At 28.8% G+C, this 21,173-nt stretch overlaps 1 protein-coding gene across 6 annotated transcripts in view; it reads right to left on the reverse strand.

The window, feature by feature from the left end:
* Positions 1 to 21,173, reverse strand: part of LOC122506360 (beta-glucuronidase-like) — a 623,628-nt gene that overhangs the window by 363,300 nt on the left and 239,155 nt on the right. For all 6 annotated transcript variants that reach the window (XM_043618482.1, XM_043618483.1, XM_043618484.1 and 3 more), the window contains one exon: positions 9,496 to 9,594. In XM_043618482.1, the coding sequence (XP_043474417.1) occupies positions 9,496 to 9,594 (99 nt within the window). The remainder of the gene's footprint in view (positions 1 to 9,495; positions 9,595 to 21,173) is intronic.

Below are 21,173 nucleotides of genomic sequence, written 5' to 3' on the forward strand. Positions count from 1 at the left end.
GTGTGTTACGATGAAGTGCGAACCATTTTACAAGATGCATTACGAGGAGCAAAAACTATCTAAATTAAAGGTTGTGAAAAAACAGTGGTTAGAAAAGTATTTAATGAATGTATAAAATTTAGAAGAAATTGACTGTCCAGCGTTTAAGAATATTAAAACTGAATTTTTACCACCTACATGTACTCATCATATTACACAAACTGAAAATTGTGCAGTAAACAATATATTTAAGCTTCGAAATTGGTTCTTAAATGTAACGAGTGAACTGAGAAACTTCTCAAATGGTATCGACGAAGTGGATGATGATGTGAATACTAATTTAAAATCATTGTGAAGGAGGTAGGGTCATCTTCAAATAGTTCTAAAAACCTTGCCGGTAGAAAAGTGGTAAATGTAGCATCCAGATCTACTACAATCCTAGAACCATATTTCGTCTGCACCTTGATTATTTTAGTTACGTTGTATAACTTATTCACAGTCAATTCAGAAAGCGGCTTCGTTGGTAGAAATCTCTCCATGCGACCAGTGGCGTTGACTTTTTGGAAGTCCATTGTTTTAATATCTGTAAGCAAAGAAAAAAAGATGGACTTTTTAATAATAAATTTAAAAACACTAATTTGGAATACAAAATGTTTTTATTAAAGAAATGAAATTTACCTATCAAATGAGAAGATGATGCTGTAGTTGTTAAAGCTGTTAGTACTGCTAATGCTGCTGTATATGCTGAAGCTGCTGGTACTGCTGATACTGCTAATACTGTTGCTGCTACTGCTGGAAATTTTAATAGAAGTGTCGAATCGTTGCTTCCAACCTACCTTATATCCCTTAAACCCCCACTCTTCTTCTTCAACTCCTACTCTTTTACCCCCACTTTAACGACTGCGCACGCAACTACCTCCACTTTAAGTTAAAATGAAGAGTCATTTAGAAGACGTGTTCAAACTCGCATAAAAATGACGTCACTAAAAGGGTTTTTAAGGAATGCCTTTGTTCTCATCTACAGTCAGGTTAAAACCTGTCTGAAGGTTTTTTAGACAAGCTCTTTATTCTATTCAAGATGCAGGTTGAAACATGCTTTAAAATTTTCAAACAATACTATTGTTATTTTGAAAAAGGCAAGTTGAAACTTGCTTACATATTTTTCGACAATACATTTAACCCTATGGTACTATAGTATTAGTGAAGCAAGCTGTGAGAGTCAGACAGACAGGTCTGACGCATGGAACTTTCACTCACTCAACGCGGTAACCGTACGCGCACTTTTGCTGCGCACTGGGCCTTACCACACCACCCACTCCCACTACCCACAACGCCTGCGCGGTATCTCGCGAACGCTTAGTCCCTCGCGCTTCCGTATATGATTTTTGAAATTTCTAGTTTATACTAAGTGGGTGGTGGTGGGTGGTAGTATTGGAAATATGTATATAATAGAAAAAAAGTGGGTGGGGGGTGGTGGTTAACTAAGAGCAATGTATTTTACATAGGTGAGTGGGTGGTAGGAGGGGGTGGTATTTTGCATATTCTACGTCTAAAAGGGTGGATAGTGGGTGGAATTTACATAAACTAAAAGGGTTAACAATGAAAGTTAAATATGCAAATCAAATGCCCCACTAACGTCAATTAAAAGGGTTAACTAATTTAAATATATGCATATCAGATACCCCACCAATGGCTGGTAAATTACCGACATATACCCCACTAACGCCATCTAGTGATAGAAACTTATACCTCCACCAATGGCTGGTAAATTACCGACATATACCCCACTAACGCCATCTACTGACAGACACTCATACCCCCACCAACGTCCGGTAAATTACCGACATATACCCCACTAACGCCCTGTAACTTACCCTCGCGGTCGGTAAGTAGGAATCTACATTACCAATATGTCCTAGAACCGGCCTAGCTATACTACTTTCAGCGACCCCAAAAACATGGAAATAGGGGGTTGTGACCTCTGGGTTTTGACTTTTTTTGTGTGCCTGTGTAGTTAACAACAATAGTTTAATTACTAACTTAAAAAAACTTGAAAAAAACGGAAAAATACTTGGTCTGGTCGTTATATTCATTTTGAATCTAATCATCCTTTATCACACAAAATTGGAGTTATCTACTATTTAGTAGACAGAGCGATTAAATTGTCTCATCCATCTTTTCATCAGCAAAATTTATTAATTGTAAAAAATACATTAATTAAAAATGGATTTCCATTAAATTTGCTTGTGGAAAAGATAAATTTACGTTATCAAAAAATTTTAAAAGCAGGAGATTACTATACCATTAAATTATAACCTCTTTATAACCTCTTTATAAGCTCTTTAAATTCCATAGTTTTACCATGTCGACATTTTATTTTTTTAAATTTAAATTTACGGTTATTAAATTTTACTAAAATTTTTCAAAAATTAATTTTGTGAAAGGTGAGTCTGTTAATATTTGATTTTTTGATATTTAGTATTTAATGTTTCTTAATATTTTTCTTAATAGCATATTCGAAATCTTTTTATTTCAGACATGTGTTCGTTCAGTTTGTCGAAATGTGGTCTCTTTTTTTTGTAAATAATTTTCTCGATTTTTGCCTGATGAGGAATTTTTAAGCCGAAACATGTAGGAAACAATTATAATATTTATGACAAATAAACATCTTTAACCGTACAAGGCCTCTTAAATAATGAAACAATTAAATTATGACGGTTGAATTATAACAACGATATATATGTGACCTGGTCTATGAAAAGGGACCTTACGTGTCAAAAAATCATTTTTTACTTTTTTGTTGATTCGGATAGTGTTTGAAACGCTCTTTAAGATGGTGAAAACCAAAAAGTCATAAGTTGATTAGAAGTGTTTTAAAAAATTGTTAAAGTCAAAAGAAACAAGAGTAAAAATACGAAAAAACTGATTTTTTTGTTATTATACAAATTAAAATAACGAAGACGATAATTTTTTATTATTTTGAAAATTTGACAGTTTCTTTTTTTGCAAAACTGTTTGGCACAGTTATTTTGTACCATAAGTACTACAAAATTACAAACTTTAAGAATAATCGGTGATCCACCATTTGCTTTTCGTATGGAACTGCCCAGTCAAGAGACAAAAATGAGAAAATTTGATAATTTTTTTTATTTATTTTTCACTCTACAACTTAGAAAATAATTAACGAAATGACTTCAAAGACGGCTTATTTTACGCAGAATTTAATCAGCTTTCTAACTGTATTTAAGTTTTTTTTGTATCTCCTTTAATTTCCGAGATATGATTGAAAAAGTGATGGCATGTTTATTTATAGAGTTGCGTGTAATCGTCCTGATACTCGTGGACGGTAGTGTATGCATTTTAAGTTGGGTCAACTTCCTTATGAGTTGTCCGTTGTCGGGCCAACCATCGTCGCCATTAGACGGTGAACCGTTGTCATCTGTATGGTTGGGCCAACCTCTGGCACGAGAAGTTGGACCGACTTTGTAAATGTTGGGCCAACTATGGGCCCACAGTGGTTTGAAATTGAAAAGTAGGGTTCAAAATAACTTAGAGTCTGTATCTTAACCGATTTTAGATTTTCTTTTTTCTAAATAATCTTGATTAAATTGCTAAGAGATGGCTCGAGCCCAATTTTTGATTTTCAATTTGCATAATTATTTAAATTTGTATAAACAATTGAAAAAAACGCACTTTTTTACATATTGCTTCCTCATAAAGGAAGCTTTGCATTAGCAAAATTTTGGATTGTCATTTTTTGACATATTTATAAATTTTTTTTTATTATGCCTAATACTTTAGTACTTTATATATGCACAGGAACTCCCCGTATAAATGTTCTAAATAAATAAAAAAAATTTCGACGTATTTTGACCTCCGAAGTCCAAAAAACGGATTTTAAAAATTTGTCCCGATGTGTGTGTGTGTGTACTAACATTACATTTGCGTCAATATCTCAGAACGAGAAAGAGCTAAAACCTGAATTTTTTTGAAATTGTAGGTCTCCCCGGGGGACATAAAATGAGAGTATTTTCAGCCCGATTCATGAAGTTTAACTATTTTTTTTTGCATTTTTCATTTAGTAAAAAAACGTTTTTTGGACATAACTTAAAAAAATGTTAGGACACTTATAAATCTTTTTCTTTAGTTTTGTAGAGTTTTTTCACACGCATCCTTTGAGCCCTAATTGAACATTTTTCGTCCATATTAACCGGAGATATTAAACTTTTAAAAATAAAAAATTTTGGAAAATAAGACTTTTTTAAAAATTTTGTTAAAAAAAGTAGAAGTTTAGTTTTGTTTTGTATTTAGTTTTGTAAAGTTTTTTCAGACGCATCTTTTGAGCCTCAATTGAACATTTTTCGTCCATATTAACTGAAGATATTAAACTTTTAAAAATCTAAAATTTTGAAAAATAAGACTTTTATAAAATTTTTTTTAAATAATGTAAAAGTAACTTCAAAAAATTATTACCAACTTAAAGAGCATTAAAAAACGCTTCGATTGACCTATTTTTGAACCTGATTCGGGCAGAAATTATGAAATTATTGGTATTTGAAAAATCAAAAATTGTGGAAAATATCATTTTTTCAACGTTCTTGTTTATTAATTTATGTGTAATCATTAAACTATTATTACCATCTTATAGAATATATAAAAACACATTTTTTAGACCAAGATTTAATGATTTTTAACCCTTTTATAAAAAGTAATTCATATATTTCAATTATTATTATTTCTATGAGGAAGCAAAGTGTTCATGAAATGAACACCGAAATGAACACCAAAATTATAAAAATGTACAACTTGGCAGCGGTTTTTATTATTATCTCGAAAATATGGGTATTTTTTTATCGCTAAATATTTTAACTTATACCTATAGTTCTCTGGATTGTAAAATGGTGTTGTAGACCCATTTTTTAATTGTTATAAACAAATTATATAAACAAATAGACATTTTAGACGATGGGTTTCAAAAAGCTTAATGAAACTCGTTACTCGGGGGTTTTTGGGGTCGCTTATTACGAATATGACGTTACTTTTTCAAAATTCAAAATGGCGGATCCAATATGGCGGACGACTTTTCTAAAAATCGCTCAGATTCGTCTGAAACTAGTTACTTGGGGGTTTTCGGGGTCTCTGATTACGAATATGACTTCACTTTTTCAAAATTCAAAATGGCGGATCCAATATGGCGGACGACTTTTCTAAATATCGCTTAGATTCGCCTGAAACTCGTTATTTGGGGGTTTTCAGTGTTGCTGATTAAGAATCTAAAATCAGATTTTTAAAATTCAAAATGTCGGGAACAGTCAATCAAATAACTGATAAAATCGCATTAAAGACAATTCAATTTTTGGAGCCCTGAGAAGGGCTGATTGAAAGCTGATTAATTTTTTTGTGTTAGAATTCATTATTTATTAAAAGAAAGATCTAACAATTTGATACCTTCTTTATCAAGACTGATCTCATTTTTTGTCAAGTTGTATCGATAGGAATATAAAAATGGATCAGAAGATAAAAGAAGTTTATGAAGAAGATCTTTATTCGTTTCGAGACGACCACATTTTCGAGTGTTATACTCGCGGAACCTTTTAAAATCTTTATTTCGCGCTTCTTGCGCTTCTTCGGACAATTGTCCAATAGGTATCAAGAACAATTCAATTACTTCAGCACCATGAAACAGAATTTTATGAAGTGTTGCAGGCATATAATACCAATTATACAGTTTTACGTATAACTCAGCTGTTTTGAGAGAATAAATTTTGTATTTTGCGGTATTCACTTTAAGCCCACAACTTAAAACCTGTAAAATAATTAAAAATCGTTGAATAAGCTCTAAATCAATTCCAGTAATTTTTGAAGTTAATTCAGGATCTTGAAAAAATCGTCGTGCAGTATTTCCGTCGTTTGAAGTTCCAGAACCCGGCCTAGGCATATCAATTATTAAGCCCATTTCTTTATGAAAAGCTTGTTGTATTCTTTCTTTGGCGACTTTGACTTTTGATTTATTTTCATCGCCTGATACTGACCAAATTTTAAGTTCTAAACGATAAGCAATTTTAAGTAAGCATTCCATTAAGTTTTTCTTTGCATGCAGTGTTGACAGACCATACTGAAAATTTTCATCATTAATATATTTCTCATTGACTCTATTGAAATTGTTCATTTCTGTTGGGTTAGCCTTACAAATATAACATGTTGCAGCTGATAGAGTTTTAGAAAGATTTTGGCAAACTTTACCGTCAACCATTGTTAATAACATTTTGTAATCAACTAAAATTCGAAAATCTTGTATTGAAATCTTCAGTGGTATGAGTCGATCAATTTCCCTTTTCAAAGCTTTCTACTTCGCATAAAGTTAATTCCTTGGTTTCCTTCGCATATTGAAATCCTATTAGAATGCATAATTTTGTGGAACCAGGATAAGGATTTTCCCAAATAACATTAGCAGATCCTGATTGAAGTTTTAATGGCACTATTGATATCATGAAAATACTTCCATCTGACTTCATATTTTCAGGAAGCTTTTGTTTATACTTACTTTGATCAGATGCTCCATCGCATCCATACTTGAGTACAAGTGTTAACGATTTATTTTTCCGTCAGTATGTTTTTTTTACCTCTGAAACCTTAAGCAAACGCGAAGCAGTGTGATCTAACAATTCTTGGAGTTTAATACGAGCACTTTGTTCAGTGATAATAATCGCTTCTGCAGGAGGATAACATTCTTTTTTGGCTTCCGCAAGATTAAAGTATGGTTTAAAAATATCCGCACCTTTTGATTTAGCTTGCAAACGAATTAATTGATATTGAAGTCTACTTAATTTTGCATCTTCAATTAAAGCAAGACATTCGTTATCAGTAAATGAATCAACTAATACTTTTTGAGTTTCGACTTCACAACCATCTTTCAACAAAAGTAAAGAAATTTCATTTGCTAATTTTCTTCTTCCTGAGGCTCTTAAATTGGAAAGAAAAGTATTTTGAATTTCACTTACACTATAAGTTTCTTGAATCGTCTGTATTTTTCTCCGTTTCGTTGATTTAGAGCTCTCTTCAAAATCATCTTTACTTTTTCTATCAACTTTAATAGATTTTAATTCAATAGTGTTTGAATTCAACCAATCAATATTGTTTTTCTCAAAAGTATCTTTTCGATAAAAAGAAGAAATCCATTTCTTTTTAAAATAAGGCAGAAAATACCTAGCTAATTTATCTACAACAGATGTAATATGTTTGTCATCCACATTACATTTTTCTTTAATAAAATTCAAAAAATTATCTGCTGTTAATTCTTTATAATAACACTAATCGTAATTTCGTATAGCTTTTTTACAGGTAAACTAACCGAATCCATTTTTAAATTAAAAGAAAAGCAGCGAACAAGATTTAATTCTTACCGCAACTAATTTTTACCAGATAGTATTATATATATATACTATCTAGTATCTTGCATCTACTTATTACAATTATAATATATAAATTAATCTAAAAAAAATACAAACTAAAAATAAATTTACAAAAGAAATAATCAAATATAATAAAAAACGATATGCAAAAAAGTGTTATAAAATAAAAATTTTTAAACTGTTTCAAAAAGTAGTTTTTAAAGAAACTAATTTCAATGAGAATCCTCAGACAAAGAATATAGCACTTACCTTAAAAAAGGGCATAAATTTTGTACAGTTTCTAGATATACTGTTTCTCGTACTTATATATTCTTCAACTCATGTCATTATTATTAGGAGAGATTCTCAAAACTAAAACATCGACACCTAGCGGTAGCAAAAAGAATTATAATGTAAACCGCGCGAATTTTTAAAAGTAATTTATTACGAAAAATAAGTAAGAATTGCATATATCCATCCGTCAATTATTTATTATTATTATTATTATCATTCATATTATTAATTTATTAAATAATAATAATAACAATAACAATAATAAAATTAATAGTTAATATTGGCGTATGTTACAATTACTTAAATAAAATAAAACTTTCATCAATAATTTTATTAAGTTATATTAAATAATTTATTAATTAATAAATAACAAAAAACGAAGAACTTAATTTAATTTTTTAATAATAAAGTAGTAAATAAATTAAAATAATGTTTTAAACAATTATTTAATTACTTAAATTTAAATTAATTAAATTTTTTTGTTATTTTTCATGAATCCAAAAATTTTAAAAAAAATTTGTCCGCCATATTGGATCCGACATTTTTAATTTTGAAAAAGTGAAGTCATATTCGTAATCAGAGACCCCGAAAACCTCCAAGTCACTAGTTTCAGGCGAATCTGAGCGATTTTTAGAAAAGTCGTCCGCCATATTGGTTCCGCCATTTTGAATTTTGAAAAAGTAACGTCATATTCGTAATCAGCGACCCCAAAAACCCCCAAGTAACGAGTTTCATTAAGCTTTTTGAAACCCATCGTCTAAAATGTCTATTTGTTTATACAATTTGTTTATAACAATTAAAAAATGGGTCTACAACACCATTTTACAATCAAGAGAACTATAGGTATAAGTTAAAATACTTAGCGTTAAAAAAATACCCATATTTTCGAGATAATAATAAATATGTAAAAAAGTGCGTTTTTTCAATTGTTTATACAAATTTAAATAATTATGCAAATTAAAAATCAAAAATTGGGCTCGAGCGACCTCTTAGCAATTTAATCAAGATTATTTAGAAAAAAGAAAATCTAAAATCGGTTAAGATTTGTAGACTCTAAGTTATTTTGAACCCTACTTTTCAATTTCAAACCACTGTGGGGCCGACCAAAAAATCGCACCTGGGTTATTGTATGAACATTTTTTTTTAATTAATTAACAAGTACACATTTTTAAATATTATTTATTAAAAATAGGCCTCTAGTAATCGATGCTGTATTAAAATAGCTACAAGATTTGTTCTATGGTAAAAATATTTCATGCTACCATGTATTATTTTTGTCCTATGGTAAAATTGAACGCCATTTTCAAGTTATTTCATAATTATGTTCGAACGCCCTGTTGTCAGCTATCCAAAAGCGCTATTTTTAAGAATGGAGGATAAAAAAATTCTTTTATGTATAATTAAATATTTTCAACAATATTTGTTTTATCCTGAGTAATCCTTTAAGAATTTTATCCTACATGGTCACACGAAAAATTTTATGTAAAGGTATAAATACAAAAGGTTTAAAAGTAAAAGTACAAGACATAAAATCTAATCTGAAAGGTCAAATCTGAATGATTCCAAATTTTAAAAGCTACAAAAAATTTAATTTTAAAGAAAGTGAATGTAAAAGTAGAGTGAAAATGAAGTTTTAGAGAAAATGGAAGTGATAGTGAATTTTAAAGTGAATGTAAATATGAAAGAGGAAGTGAAAATAAAATTTCAGTGAAAGTGAAAATAAAGGCAAGTAAAAGTGTAAGTGTAAGTAAAAGTGAAATTACGTAATCGACTCCCAGTTTGTTAAATTCAATATTTATATTTTATTACAAATTTAGTATATAATACGTACATTCCATAAGTTGTCAGTAATCCAAGATTGATTATTTTCTTTAAAGGTATTTGCTGGAGGAGCCATTAAAAAGTCCCATAATCCATCGAGAGATTTTACCTATGGCATAAATTAACAATTTTACTTTATGCAATTATAATACTAATAATGAGAATTATCATTAATAAATAACATTAATATCAAAAGTTCATGTAGTGTGCTCTATAACTTAAATAGACATTTCAACTCAATTTTTTCTTTTTATTATCAAAAAATTTATTGAAGTACATGTATAGACTTCCTTACAAATAATACAGCAAATAATAATTATAAATTACAGAAAAACAAATAAAAATATTAAAGAATAAATCTCAAAGTGTTTTTTCCTAGTGTTTCATTTCGATCCAAGAATTTCATTTTTTGAGCGATTTTGTTCGTTATCGTCTTTGTTTTTCGAACGATCATCTCGTTTATTCTTTTGTTAATTGTCAAATCGTATCGTCTAATTTTGTTAGTTCTCATCGATCGAACTTCTCGGATATCTGTTAAGACTGACAGCTAAAAATAAATGTTAATTATAACCTTGTAATGATATGATTTTTATTTGCTACGGAATTCGCTCGCCGGATGGAGTCCGGGTACCTATAGTAGTTTCTTTAACTAATAATTAGTAAATATTAGGTTGAGCATTACGTAATTATGATTTCTGCTGTGAATTCGAGGAGAGGTGTAGACAGTAACGAGTCCATATTTAAACCTTCGAAAGTAAATATATTGTAAATCAAAAGAAAATATTTAACAAATTATAAAAAGTAATTAAATGTAAGAAAACAATAAGTGTGAATATAAAAAAATATTTAAATTAACTTTAACTAATTAACATTTATTTTTGTTGCAAGTTAATTAAAAATAATTATATTATTCCCCAATAGCACTGAATGTTCCATTCCTATTCCTGGAATATTCCATTGGAACATTGGGAATATTTTAACAGAATGTTCCTACTCTATTCCAGAAACATTTTAATGTCCCACGTTTGTAACATTCCAATGGAATATACTAGATATATTCCCTTGTCATATTTAATACTTTCATAAAATATGGTATAAATATTTCTGTGGAATATACCGGAAATATACCTCTTGAATATTTTGAGTATATTCCTCTAGAACATTCCAGGTATATACCAGTGAAATTTAACGCAATATTCTTGTGGATTATACCAGCAATATAATCCAGGAGTATGCCACGAATATTTCTTGATGTTCCTGAATTTTTCCTTTAAAAAAGTAATAAAATTTAATATTTTACCCTCCTCCGTATCTATGATTTATAACTAAATATTTTTTATACTGAAATATTGAATAACAATTAAAAAAATGTATTACTTATTAAATATAGAGTTTTTTCTCGAATTTTATTGATACACATGAGTATTTAGATATATTTTTTATTTTAAAGTTCAGTCACGGCGTAACAATATTATTAACAATAATGAAATATATTAAATAATAGTAAATGAAAAACTAATATTTCAACTTATTTGTAAACTACAAGGGCAAAATAAGAATTTGAAATAAATTTAAAACATCTAGAATATGTTTAATCATTGAAAAACTAATTTCAATTGCGTATTTGAAGTTACTTATTAATAATATACTATAATGAACAAATAATTTGAAGTTTATGAATTGAAATTATTTAGTGTAAAATTTGTATTTTTTTTTTAGTTTTTTGTATTTGTAAATTATAATTATTATAAATTGAGAATATTTCAAATGAATAAATTGTTAATTCTTAATAAATAAAATTGTTCAAATTATTCATTCTTCATTGTCTCCATCTTCATCTAAAGAGGACTGATTTTGGGAATAAGTATCTTCGTCTTTTGAACCCTCTTCACTTGAATTCTCTACCACAATCTCTTTATTCCTTTATATAAAAATTAATGTAATAATTGTTTATAGTATAGATAATAATATAAAATGTTATTAAATTTTTTTAATGATTTTAATATTATGAACTTTATTAATAAACATTTTTATTACTATTTTCGTACTAACATTTCTCTATCCAGTCTTTTTTTAACTGCAGCAAACCATTTGGAAGTAATAGTAGAAATTTCTTGTTCTGTAGCTACTGGTTTGTTTACTCGAACTGCAGCTAAAAGTAATTCAAATTAAATTAGAACTCTGTTATTAAATTTGGTTCACGAATTATAAGTAATATTTCATTAATCTACGTGTGTATAAAAAATTAATTTTAGAACAGAAAAGAAAATAATTTAAAAATTCGCAGCTTTGAGAAAATGAAATATTCAAAAAAAATTGTTATATGGGATTCTGTATTAAAAACCATATAAGATCCTAAAAAGATTTAATTAAAAAAATTTCAGTACGGATCTTTAGCATATTTTAAACAGTTATTAATATTAAATTTTAACAGAATACAGAAATCATTTCACTAGAAGTATTGAAATATTTATGTGTAATTATTTACCAGTCAGTAAATTGACAAACATTGTATCTTGCAAAGCCACTTTTGGCTTCTTACGACCGGACCAACTGTAATTTACGGCCACTGAATTTTTAACCAATTTTACACAAATGTTGTTTATTATATTTGTTAGTCCTCTTCCTCCAATTTTGCCACACGCTTTAGTCTACATTAAATAAAAATAAGTTTTAGTGACTAATAATATCATTCATTAGTGGTAATTCAAGTTAAATTCCATTTTAATATTTTCATAATAATTCCATTCCATAATTTCATTTTTAATAATAAACTTACAACTTGTTTCAAAAAAGCTTTGTCTTTGAGTTTCTCATTGAATTCATCAAATTTTTCTTTTGTCGATATTGGTAATTCTGGACATTTTTCTGATTCAAAAAAGTTATCGCAACTATCTGATGATGGGTTTTAAGGCAAGTCATCGAGGCGCATGTTTATCATTTTATGGGAAATCAAAACTTCATTCACTTTATTTAAAATAATTCTTTCAAACTCCATACCAGTGTTCTGGTCACGCAAAGCCATACTTGACAGTGATTTTTCCATACTCATTTTCTTCTTTATGTTATTTCCTTTATTTTTCTCCGTAGAATTTCTTACTAAAAATTAATTTTTTCACAATTAACTAATCGTTAAGTCATTATATTCAAATTAATACCATTTTCGTTTTTCTTCAAAGAATCTGAATTTTTTTCTTTTGAATGAACCGGTTTCAATGTGTTATCTGAACTCATTCTCATTGAGTTTTTGTCAGAAGAATCTGCTCTTTCGACTCTTAGATTATCTATGGCATCTTTAACAATAAAATTATTTATTTACTTTTTACAATTGATTATTTGAGAACAACATTTTAAAAATATTTTATTTCATTCAATTACCAATATTTTCTAGGTTTTCTTCATTGTTTTTCATGCATTTATTCTTATGTTCAAATGTATCCATCCCTGGATCTGTTTATATTTTAAAGTAAAATGTATATTAATTTTAACAAATTAATAAGATTTTTTATAAAGTGAATAAAGACCTTTTGATATTTTTCTTTTTCAAAAGTATTGCCTTGGTGTTCAATTTCTTCATACTCTTGTGTGTTTCTTGCCCGTTTGAAAGATAATGGTAAAGATAACGAACTGCAGGCAGCAACGTTAGAAATTATTGTTGGTTTCCCTTTATTTTTGTCCTTTGTAAAAAGAATTCGTATGGTAAATTTGACGTTTAAAAGTATTTTTTCGCAAAATATTTAATAAATTAATAATAAATATTTTTATTTATAATTAATAATAATAATTAATAATAAATAATTAATAATAATAAAAATAATAATAAAAATAAAATTAATTAATAATAAATAAAATAAATATTTAAATTTTGTTGAATTAAAAATATTATTAATATTAATAATAATAATATTATATAATATTAATAAAATTGTTTAAAAACCGTTTTATAAGAATATTGATAATAATATTTAGAGGCCTTTTACGGTTTTAAAGATGTTCGTTTATTACAAATAAATTGCTATAAATTGCTACAAGTTTCGACTTAATTAAGTCCTCATCAGGCAAATTTTAAATCTTAAAACTTAAAACGAACATAAGCAAATGAAAAACACATCTGTAATGAAAATCATTATAAGATATTAATTGTCACCAAAGAGAAAAAATTTGAAAAAATTTTGAAAAAACAAATTAAAAGAGAAAAAACTCACCTTGTGTTCAATCACATTAATAATCATATAACAAAAGGTTAAAATTTAAAAATTTCCCAAAAACCATGATGGTAAAAAAGTCCATGGTAAAAATATTCATGGCAAAAGCCATTATATTAAAAATCATAGTGAACGTTACAATGATCACCATGTGAGAAACATTCAAATTTTTAGGTTAATTTAAAAAACCTCCACAGATTAAGTTTAAAAATGATAAAGTAGGAATTATATATATTATATATCATATATTACGTTAAGCGGGAATTTAATTTAATTTAAATTTAAAAAATATATTTATTTTAATTTATTTATTTTTAATGTAAAGATTGTATTAATGGAAAATAAATTTTACTTAGTTTATCAATATCTGTATAAAAATTAACATGATTAGATTTGTTATTTTGAATATGTAACATTTCTAGATGTTTTCTTTTAAATTCGTTAGTTTCTGTATCCAAAATTTTTACATTTTTGAAATCAAAAGAATGTTTAGTATCATAAACATGAGTAGACAAACCAGTATTTTTTAATTTACCAATTATGTCTCTTTCATGCTCTTTGATTCTATTAAATACGTGTCTTTTAGTTTCGCCAATGTAATCCTTCAAACAATTCCCACATTGAATTTTATAAACACAATTAACGTGATCAAAAACAGAAAGCCTGTCCTTAAAATTATGTTGAAAGATATTATTATATAAAGTATGATCAATAGAAAATATTAAATTATATTTAAAATTCCTTTGAAAAGTTCTCTTTAGTATACAATCAAAACCTTGTACATATGGAAAAACGAAAAAATGCTTTGGTATAGAATCATCATTATTCGAAAAATAATGTTTTGGATTTATAATTTTTTTATAACGTGAATTTATTTTATCATCTAATAATTTTAATGGAAAACCATTTTCTAAAAGCGTATTTATAAATATTAAATTATCCTTATGAAAAGATGGATGAGATAATTTAATTGCTCTATCAACCAGAGAGTAAATAACACCAATTTTTTGCGATAAAGGATGTTGTGATGCAAAATTAAATTATCCTTATGAAAAGATGGATGAGATAATTTAATTGCTCTATCAACCAGAGAGTAAATAACACAAATTTTTTGCGATAAAGGATGTTGTGATGCAAAATATAAATATTAAATTATCCTTATGAAAAGATGGATGAGATAATTTAATTGCTCTATCAACCAGAGAGTAAATAGATAGAGCAATTAACTTTTCAAAGGAATTTTAAATATAATTTAATATTTTCTATTGATCATACTTTATATAATAATATCTTTCAACATAATTTTAAGGACAGGCTTTCTGTTTTTGATCACGTTAATTGTGTTTATAAAATTCAATGTGGGAATTGTTTGAAGGATTACATTGGCGAAACTAAAAGACACGTATTTAATAGAATCAAAGAGCATGAAAGAGACATAATTGGTAAATTAAAAAATACTGGTTTGTCTACTCATGTTTATGATACTAAACATTCTTTTGATTTCAAAAATGTAAAAATTTTGGATACAGAAACTAACGAATTTAAAAGAAAACATCTAGAAATGTTACATATTCAAAATAACAAATCTAATCATGTTAATTTTTATACAGATATTGATAAACTAAGTAAAATTTATTTTCCATTAATACAATCTTTACATTAAAAATAAATAAATTAAAATAAATATATTTTTTAAATTTAAATTAAATTAAATTCCCGCTTAACGTAATATATGATATATGATATATATAATTCCTACTTTATCATTTTTAAACTTAATCTGTGGAGGTTTTTTAAATTAACCTAAAAATTTGAATGTTTCTCACATGGTGATCATTGTAACGTTCACTATGATTTTTAATATAATGGCTTTTGCCATGAATATTTTTACCATGGACTTTTTTACCATCATGGTTTTTGGGAAATTTTTAAATTTTAACCTTTTGTTATATGATTATTGATGTGATTGAACACAAGGTGAGTTTTTTCTCTTTTAATTTGTTTTTTCAAAATTTTTTCAAATTTTTTCTCTTTGGTGACAATTAATATCTTATAATGATTTTCATTACAGATGTGTTTTTCATTTGCTTATGTTCGTTTTAAGTTTTAAGATTTAAAATTTGCCTGATGAGGACTTAATTAAGTCGAAACTTGTAGCAATTTATAGCAATTTATTTGTAATAAACGAACATCTTTAAAACCGTAAAAGGCCTCTAAATATTATTATCATTATATAATATTATAAAATATTATATTAAAAATATTTGTGTGCATTTAATTTGTATCAATAGTTTTTAGTATACATTCAAATTTGGTGTTTTAGTATCAGAATTCGTTTGTGAATTCGATGCTCTTATTTTTCGTGTTCGCTTCAAAAATCCTTGATCGTAATAGCTTTTTTTTTGCTTAGGGACTTTTAGAAAATCTGCCTACAGATACCTTGGATTCCGCACTCCAAGGTTATGTGGGGTTGGTACAATGAAACAAAAGGAAATATTAAAAAAAGATAAATAAATACACTTGAATCTTGATATAACGAGTCTCGATATAACGAGCTCTTTATACAACGAACTGTCAACTCTCGTTACAACGAGAAATATTTCTCCTCTTTTATCCCCACTATTTGAAAACATTTGAGCATCGTTTTTTTTGCACATGACATCAATTACAGTTACTTAACTTCACACAAATAAATTGTTTAAGAGTGGGGCCTCCTCATGCAGTCGTTATATCGAGATTTTCGGATCCCTCACTTCTCGTTATATCAAGATTCGAGTTTAAATGTTATAATAAATTTAATAAACTGGTGACCTACTACCAGCCCGACCCACTAAAACCCGTAACCCTTCTTCTGGAGCCCTTTACCCTCCCTCGGAACTGTCGTAAGACTATAGCCTTCGAGGGTGGCGCTCCATCTCTGTCGCTAATGCGACCTTCTCCCTTTCTCTGCGGTCCTCCTGCGTCTGTAGTTAAAAAAAATAATTAAAACTATTACAAAGTCCAAGCGGAATTCACAGCACAACAATAATAAAAAAACAAATTTTTTAAGAAGTGTAAAAAGTCAAAAGATAAAATTGTAAACGGATATAAAAAAGAAAAGAAAAAAAGTAAACACGTATATAATGTTGAAAAGATAAAACTGTATAAAGACGAATAAAAAAGACAAAACAAATTAAATAATGTATAAGGACAAATAAATCACAAAATAAATTAATAAAAACAAACAAATTAAAAGCTGTTTAAATCACGCTTTTTGGCGTCCGTTGAGATCCTTCCTCGACATAACCGAGGTTACGAAGTTCTTGACTTGCTCCTTTTAATACTTCTTATTTGCTTTTAGTTCTTGCGAGAGTCTTCTTCGCCTCCTCAAGGGCCGTCCTGAAGACTCCGCATCCTCCGCTGCCTGCAATATGGGTGGTTGACACCTTATTGCCAAACTTTTCCTTGCATAAAAAGCAACTTGGGCTCTTCTTACAGTTGGCGAACCTGTGACCGGCTTCACCGCACTTAAAGCACGCAGCCGATCTGTCCACCTTCTGTCATTTTGCTCCAATATGACCGTATCCCAAGCATCGATGATGCTTCTCAGATCTTAATCAGAAGGTCTCCCTTCTTTGTAGCTTTAGCTGCTACTATTCTCGTATGGCAGTCGTCCGGGCTGACCTCTTTGTGAAGTTTACCTAGAACGTTAGCATACGTTAATCCTTGACCGACTCGGATTAGAACTGCGGATCTTTTTGACCCCATTCTTTCCATTTGAGGAATCTTTGGATCTGGTACTTCCGTTTCCATTGGAGGAGGTTCCTCCTTTTTCCTCTTATCGGTTTGGGTTCGAGTCTCCCCTAGACTGTCACCCTCTCGCTTCCGCTTTTGAGCATCTCTTAGGACGCTTTTGAGATTACGCTTATAGGAATGCTCTCTCTTTTCCTTACGGTCCTTGCGGTTACACTCCGCACCGCTGAGAACGCATGCTAAATCGAAGTACGACTCATCGGCTGCGTCATGCTTTACTTTTGCCTTTTTCAACAGGACTTCGATGGCTCTGAGTCCATCTTTTACCGTCCTGTTGACGTTCTTCTGAATGTCGCAAGATTTTATCATCTTTGCGACCTCCAACTCCATTTTGTCGAGGCAAGTCGCCTCCTCCTTTCTGAGCCGCGAGCATATCTCGCGAGTCTCTTCTATCGCCTCGTTGTCTACTTCTGAGTGGATAGCGCTATGTACGGTCTTTCCGCTACTGCAGCTTGATACACTCAGAAGGCTCGACGCGCTTCCCTTCCTTATTCTTCCTCCTTCCACGATGTTCGGTGGATCAAATCTTTCCACGATTACCCGTGGCACTGCAAGAAATTGTGCGCCCCCACAATCCGCGCGCACTTGAGCAACAGTTTTGGGACCGATGGTGAGATTTCCCGTTTCCGGCCTGCTCACATGGGGTACTTTCTTTGAATTTTGTGAATCCATTCTTTCTTGCTGTTTGGTTGCCCTTTAGTGAAAAGCCCCGCCACCACGGCACATGATGCCAGTCGTGACTGGCAGCGGGACCACTTCTCCCAGCACATCAAAGAAATCAATGATGTTTGGCTTCGAGTAATTTTTCCTTTCCTTTGGCATAATCGTCTATTAAAAACATATTTCGTATCGTTGTTAATTATCTTATTAATTAATTAAAACATACACAATAGGTAAAATAAAATTCAAGAATGCTTTTTTTTAAAAAATTTTTTAAAAAAATAAAAAATAAAATTCAAGAATGCTTTTCTTTAAAAAAATTTTCATAGTTTACCTAAAAATAAATTATTTAAATCATCAATATTATAAAAAAATCATTATAAATGAATAGGTAGGGTAGAGTGGTCCTAAGTTGGCCACCCTGCATTTCTCAGAGATGGTATACTGGACGAATCTATAATTTTATGGTATGATGTATTGATAAACCATGATATAATTTATGGACCTAATTACAATCTAAGATTCTTCTACGCATTGTGAGGACAATAATATTGTTTACGATCAAAAAAATTTAATTTTTTTTGTTTTTTCGAGAGCAGCTACAAGAGATAAATAATTAAAAATTTCTAAATGGGTGTGTGCGCTAGTTCCTTTATTTAATATTGTAATAAGAGGTTCTGTTGATTTTTTAATTAAATTTTTTTTATTAGCGTAATAATTTGAAACTTGTAAAAATCTACAGTGGTCCTAAGTTGGCCACCTATTGTTTTTGTTTGTTTTTATTTATGTTTTACTTCTTTTTTGTGTTTTTCATCACGAGAAAGACCGTAAAAGTGTAACGTAGGAATTAAACAAAGACAAAAAACAAAAAAATTGTTTAAAAAACATTAGAAAAGACATAGTACAAAAACGCCTGTCTCCACAGCCATCCACCACTGCAAATAAATGAAATAAAATAATGCTTCATTTTCTAAACAAAAATAGTTAAATAATGCGTTTTTATTCTCCTAAATGTATCAAATTTGTAAAATTTCTGCGTAATTAAAAAGAATATGGATTTCTTCCTTATACACAAGCGGAAAAAAGTGGTGGCCAACTTAGGACCGCTATTTCTGAAATCTCCGAAATGCAGTTTTTCATTATTTATTGTAATAGGACTACAAAAGCTATTCTATAACGTTCTAAATACCACAAAATTATAGCAAAACGATCTCTGAACACTAATATATACTTGCCGAAGTGATTAAATTTCATTTTGTTACTATTTTCGACCAATTTGCTTAGGCGGACAACTTAGGACCACTCTCCCCTATATAATTGAAAATTATGAAAGTTAAACGTAAATCTTCAGGGACAGAAATGTCATTCTTTATTTGGCAGAATAAGAAAGAAATAAAAAATTTTAAATAAATTAAACGGTAATAAAATTTTGAATATTTTATTATTATTATTGGTCATCAAGTAATTGATTCGATCACTTGACTTTTTAAATATTTGAATTGTGGATAACCTTATAATTTTAAATTTTATAATTGTCTGGTATTTTATTTTTGTTATAAGTTTTCGAGACCATGCTTTTCTAACTTCCCTTAGTTTGAAAACATCAGAATTTAATTTTATTTTGCAGTCATCAGGAGGCAAAAAACAATAGATTTCATCGTCTGAAATTTTTAAAATCCATTTTGAAGCAATTAATCGCGGATTTTCTTCATCCAGTAACCAAATAACACTGTAATCGGGAATTGGAGTAGTCATCGTAGACATTTATGAATAAATTATCGTTTTATTATTTTGATGTTTGTTGTTATTTTTGTATTGACGATCAATCTAAATATTTTTGTCAGAATTAACAGAAATAACGTTCTCCTTCGTCGGTGATATCTGTCATTCACGATTCAACAAATGACTTTAGATTTATACAAATGAAGTGTGCAAAGAAATATACGTTCTTTTTTCAATTGTAAACGTTAAATATATTTGAATAAATTAATTTTCATTCCACATTACGAAAATTTATTTCAAATTAAATAAAGATTGCTTTTGTAATTAACACACCATTGACTCCAAGTTTTTAATTTCCTGAATAATTATTTTAATCAATGTAAGGAAAGAAACAAAAATCCGGTAAAAATTGAATTGCATATGTAAGTAATATAATTTAAAAATTTGAAATTTTCACTTTTTATAAAAGAAAACTTTTTAAAGAAATAGACGAAACTTTTTATATAATAACAATATTTTAAAATTTGCTTAATTAATATTTTGTACCTTAAGTCAAATATTTATTTCAGAGCAAAGAAGAAAATTATTTCTTAATTTTAAAACAATATGCCGAAAAAAAGATCATCGTTTTACACACAGAGGCACATTCGTCGGTTGCGTGAATACCAAACAAATATTGATTTTAAACTTTTGACAACTGCTAATACAAAAGAAGAATCAAGCGATGATGAAAGTGATGAGGAACAAAATAGGAAAGAGGATATTTTAAATGTTGAAAAAAAGAATATATTTGATAATATAGTAATTGAAATGACTTCGGATAGTGAAAGTGATCATTCTGAACATAAAATGAGCAATGAAAAATCAATTGAAATTAGTGAAGAAAATCTAGAAAAGCAGGAAAATCAGGAATTAACATTAGATTCTGAAATAGTTCGAAATGAATTTGAAGATGAAGAAGAAAGTGAAATAGAATTCGATTTTATTGAGGAAAATATTATTCAAATGGATTCTGACAATTGTGAAGAAAATGCTAACAATTCTTCAGAATCAGAAGATTCTGATGAAGAGTCATCTGATAAAAAAAGAGAAACAAGTTTTAGATCAGCATTGATAGCTTGGGCATTGCGATTTGAAATATCGCATATAGCTTTAACAGCATTACTTCTGTTGATTCGAACATTTACGAATTTTATATTACCTCGGGATGCAAGAACTTTTTTACGCACACCACGAAATACACCAATAAGTATTTTCTCTGATGGAGGTGAGTATCACCATTTTGGTATGAAGCGTGCTTTTTATTTAA

The sequence above is a fragment of the Leptopilina heterotoma genome, unplaced genomic scaffold, assembly GCF_015476425.1.
Source record: "Leptopilina heterotoma isolate Lh14 unplaced genomic scaffold, ASM1547642v1 Lhet_411, whole genome shotgun sequence".
NCBI lineage: Eukaryota > Metazoa > Arthropoda > Insecta > Hymenoptera > Figitidae > Leptopilina > Leptopilina heterotoma.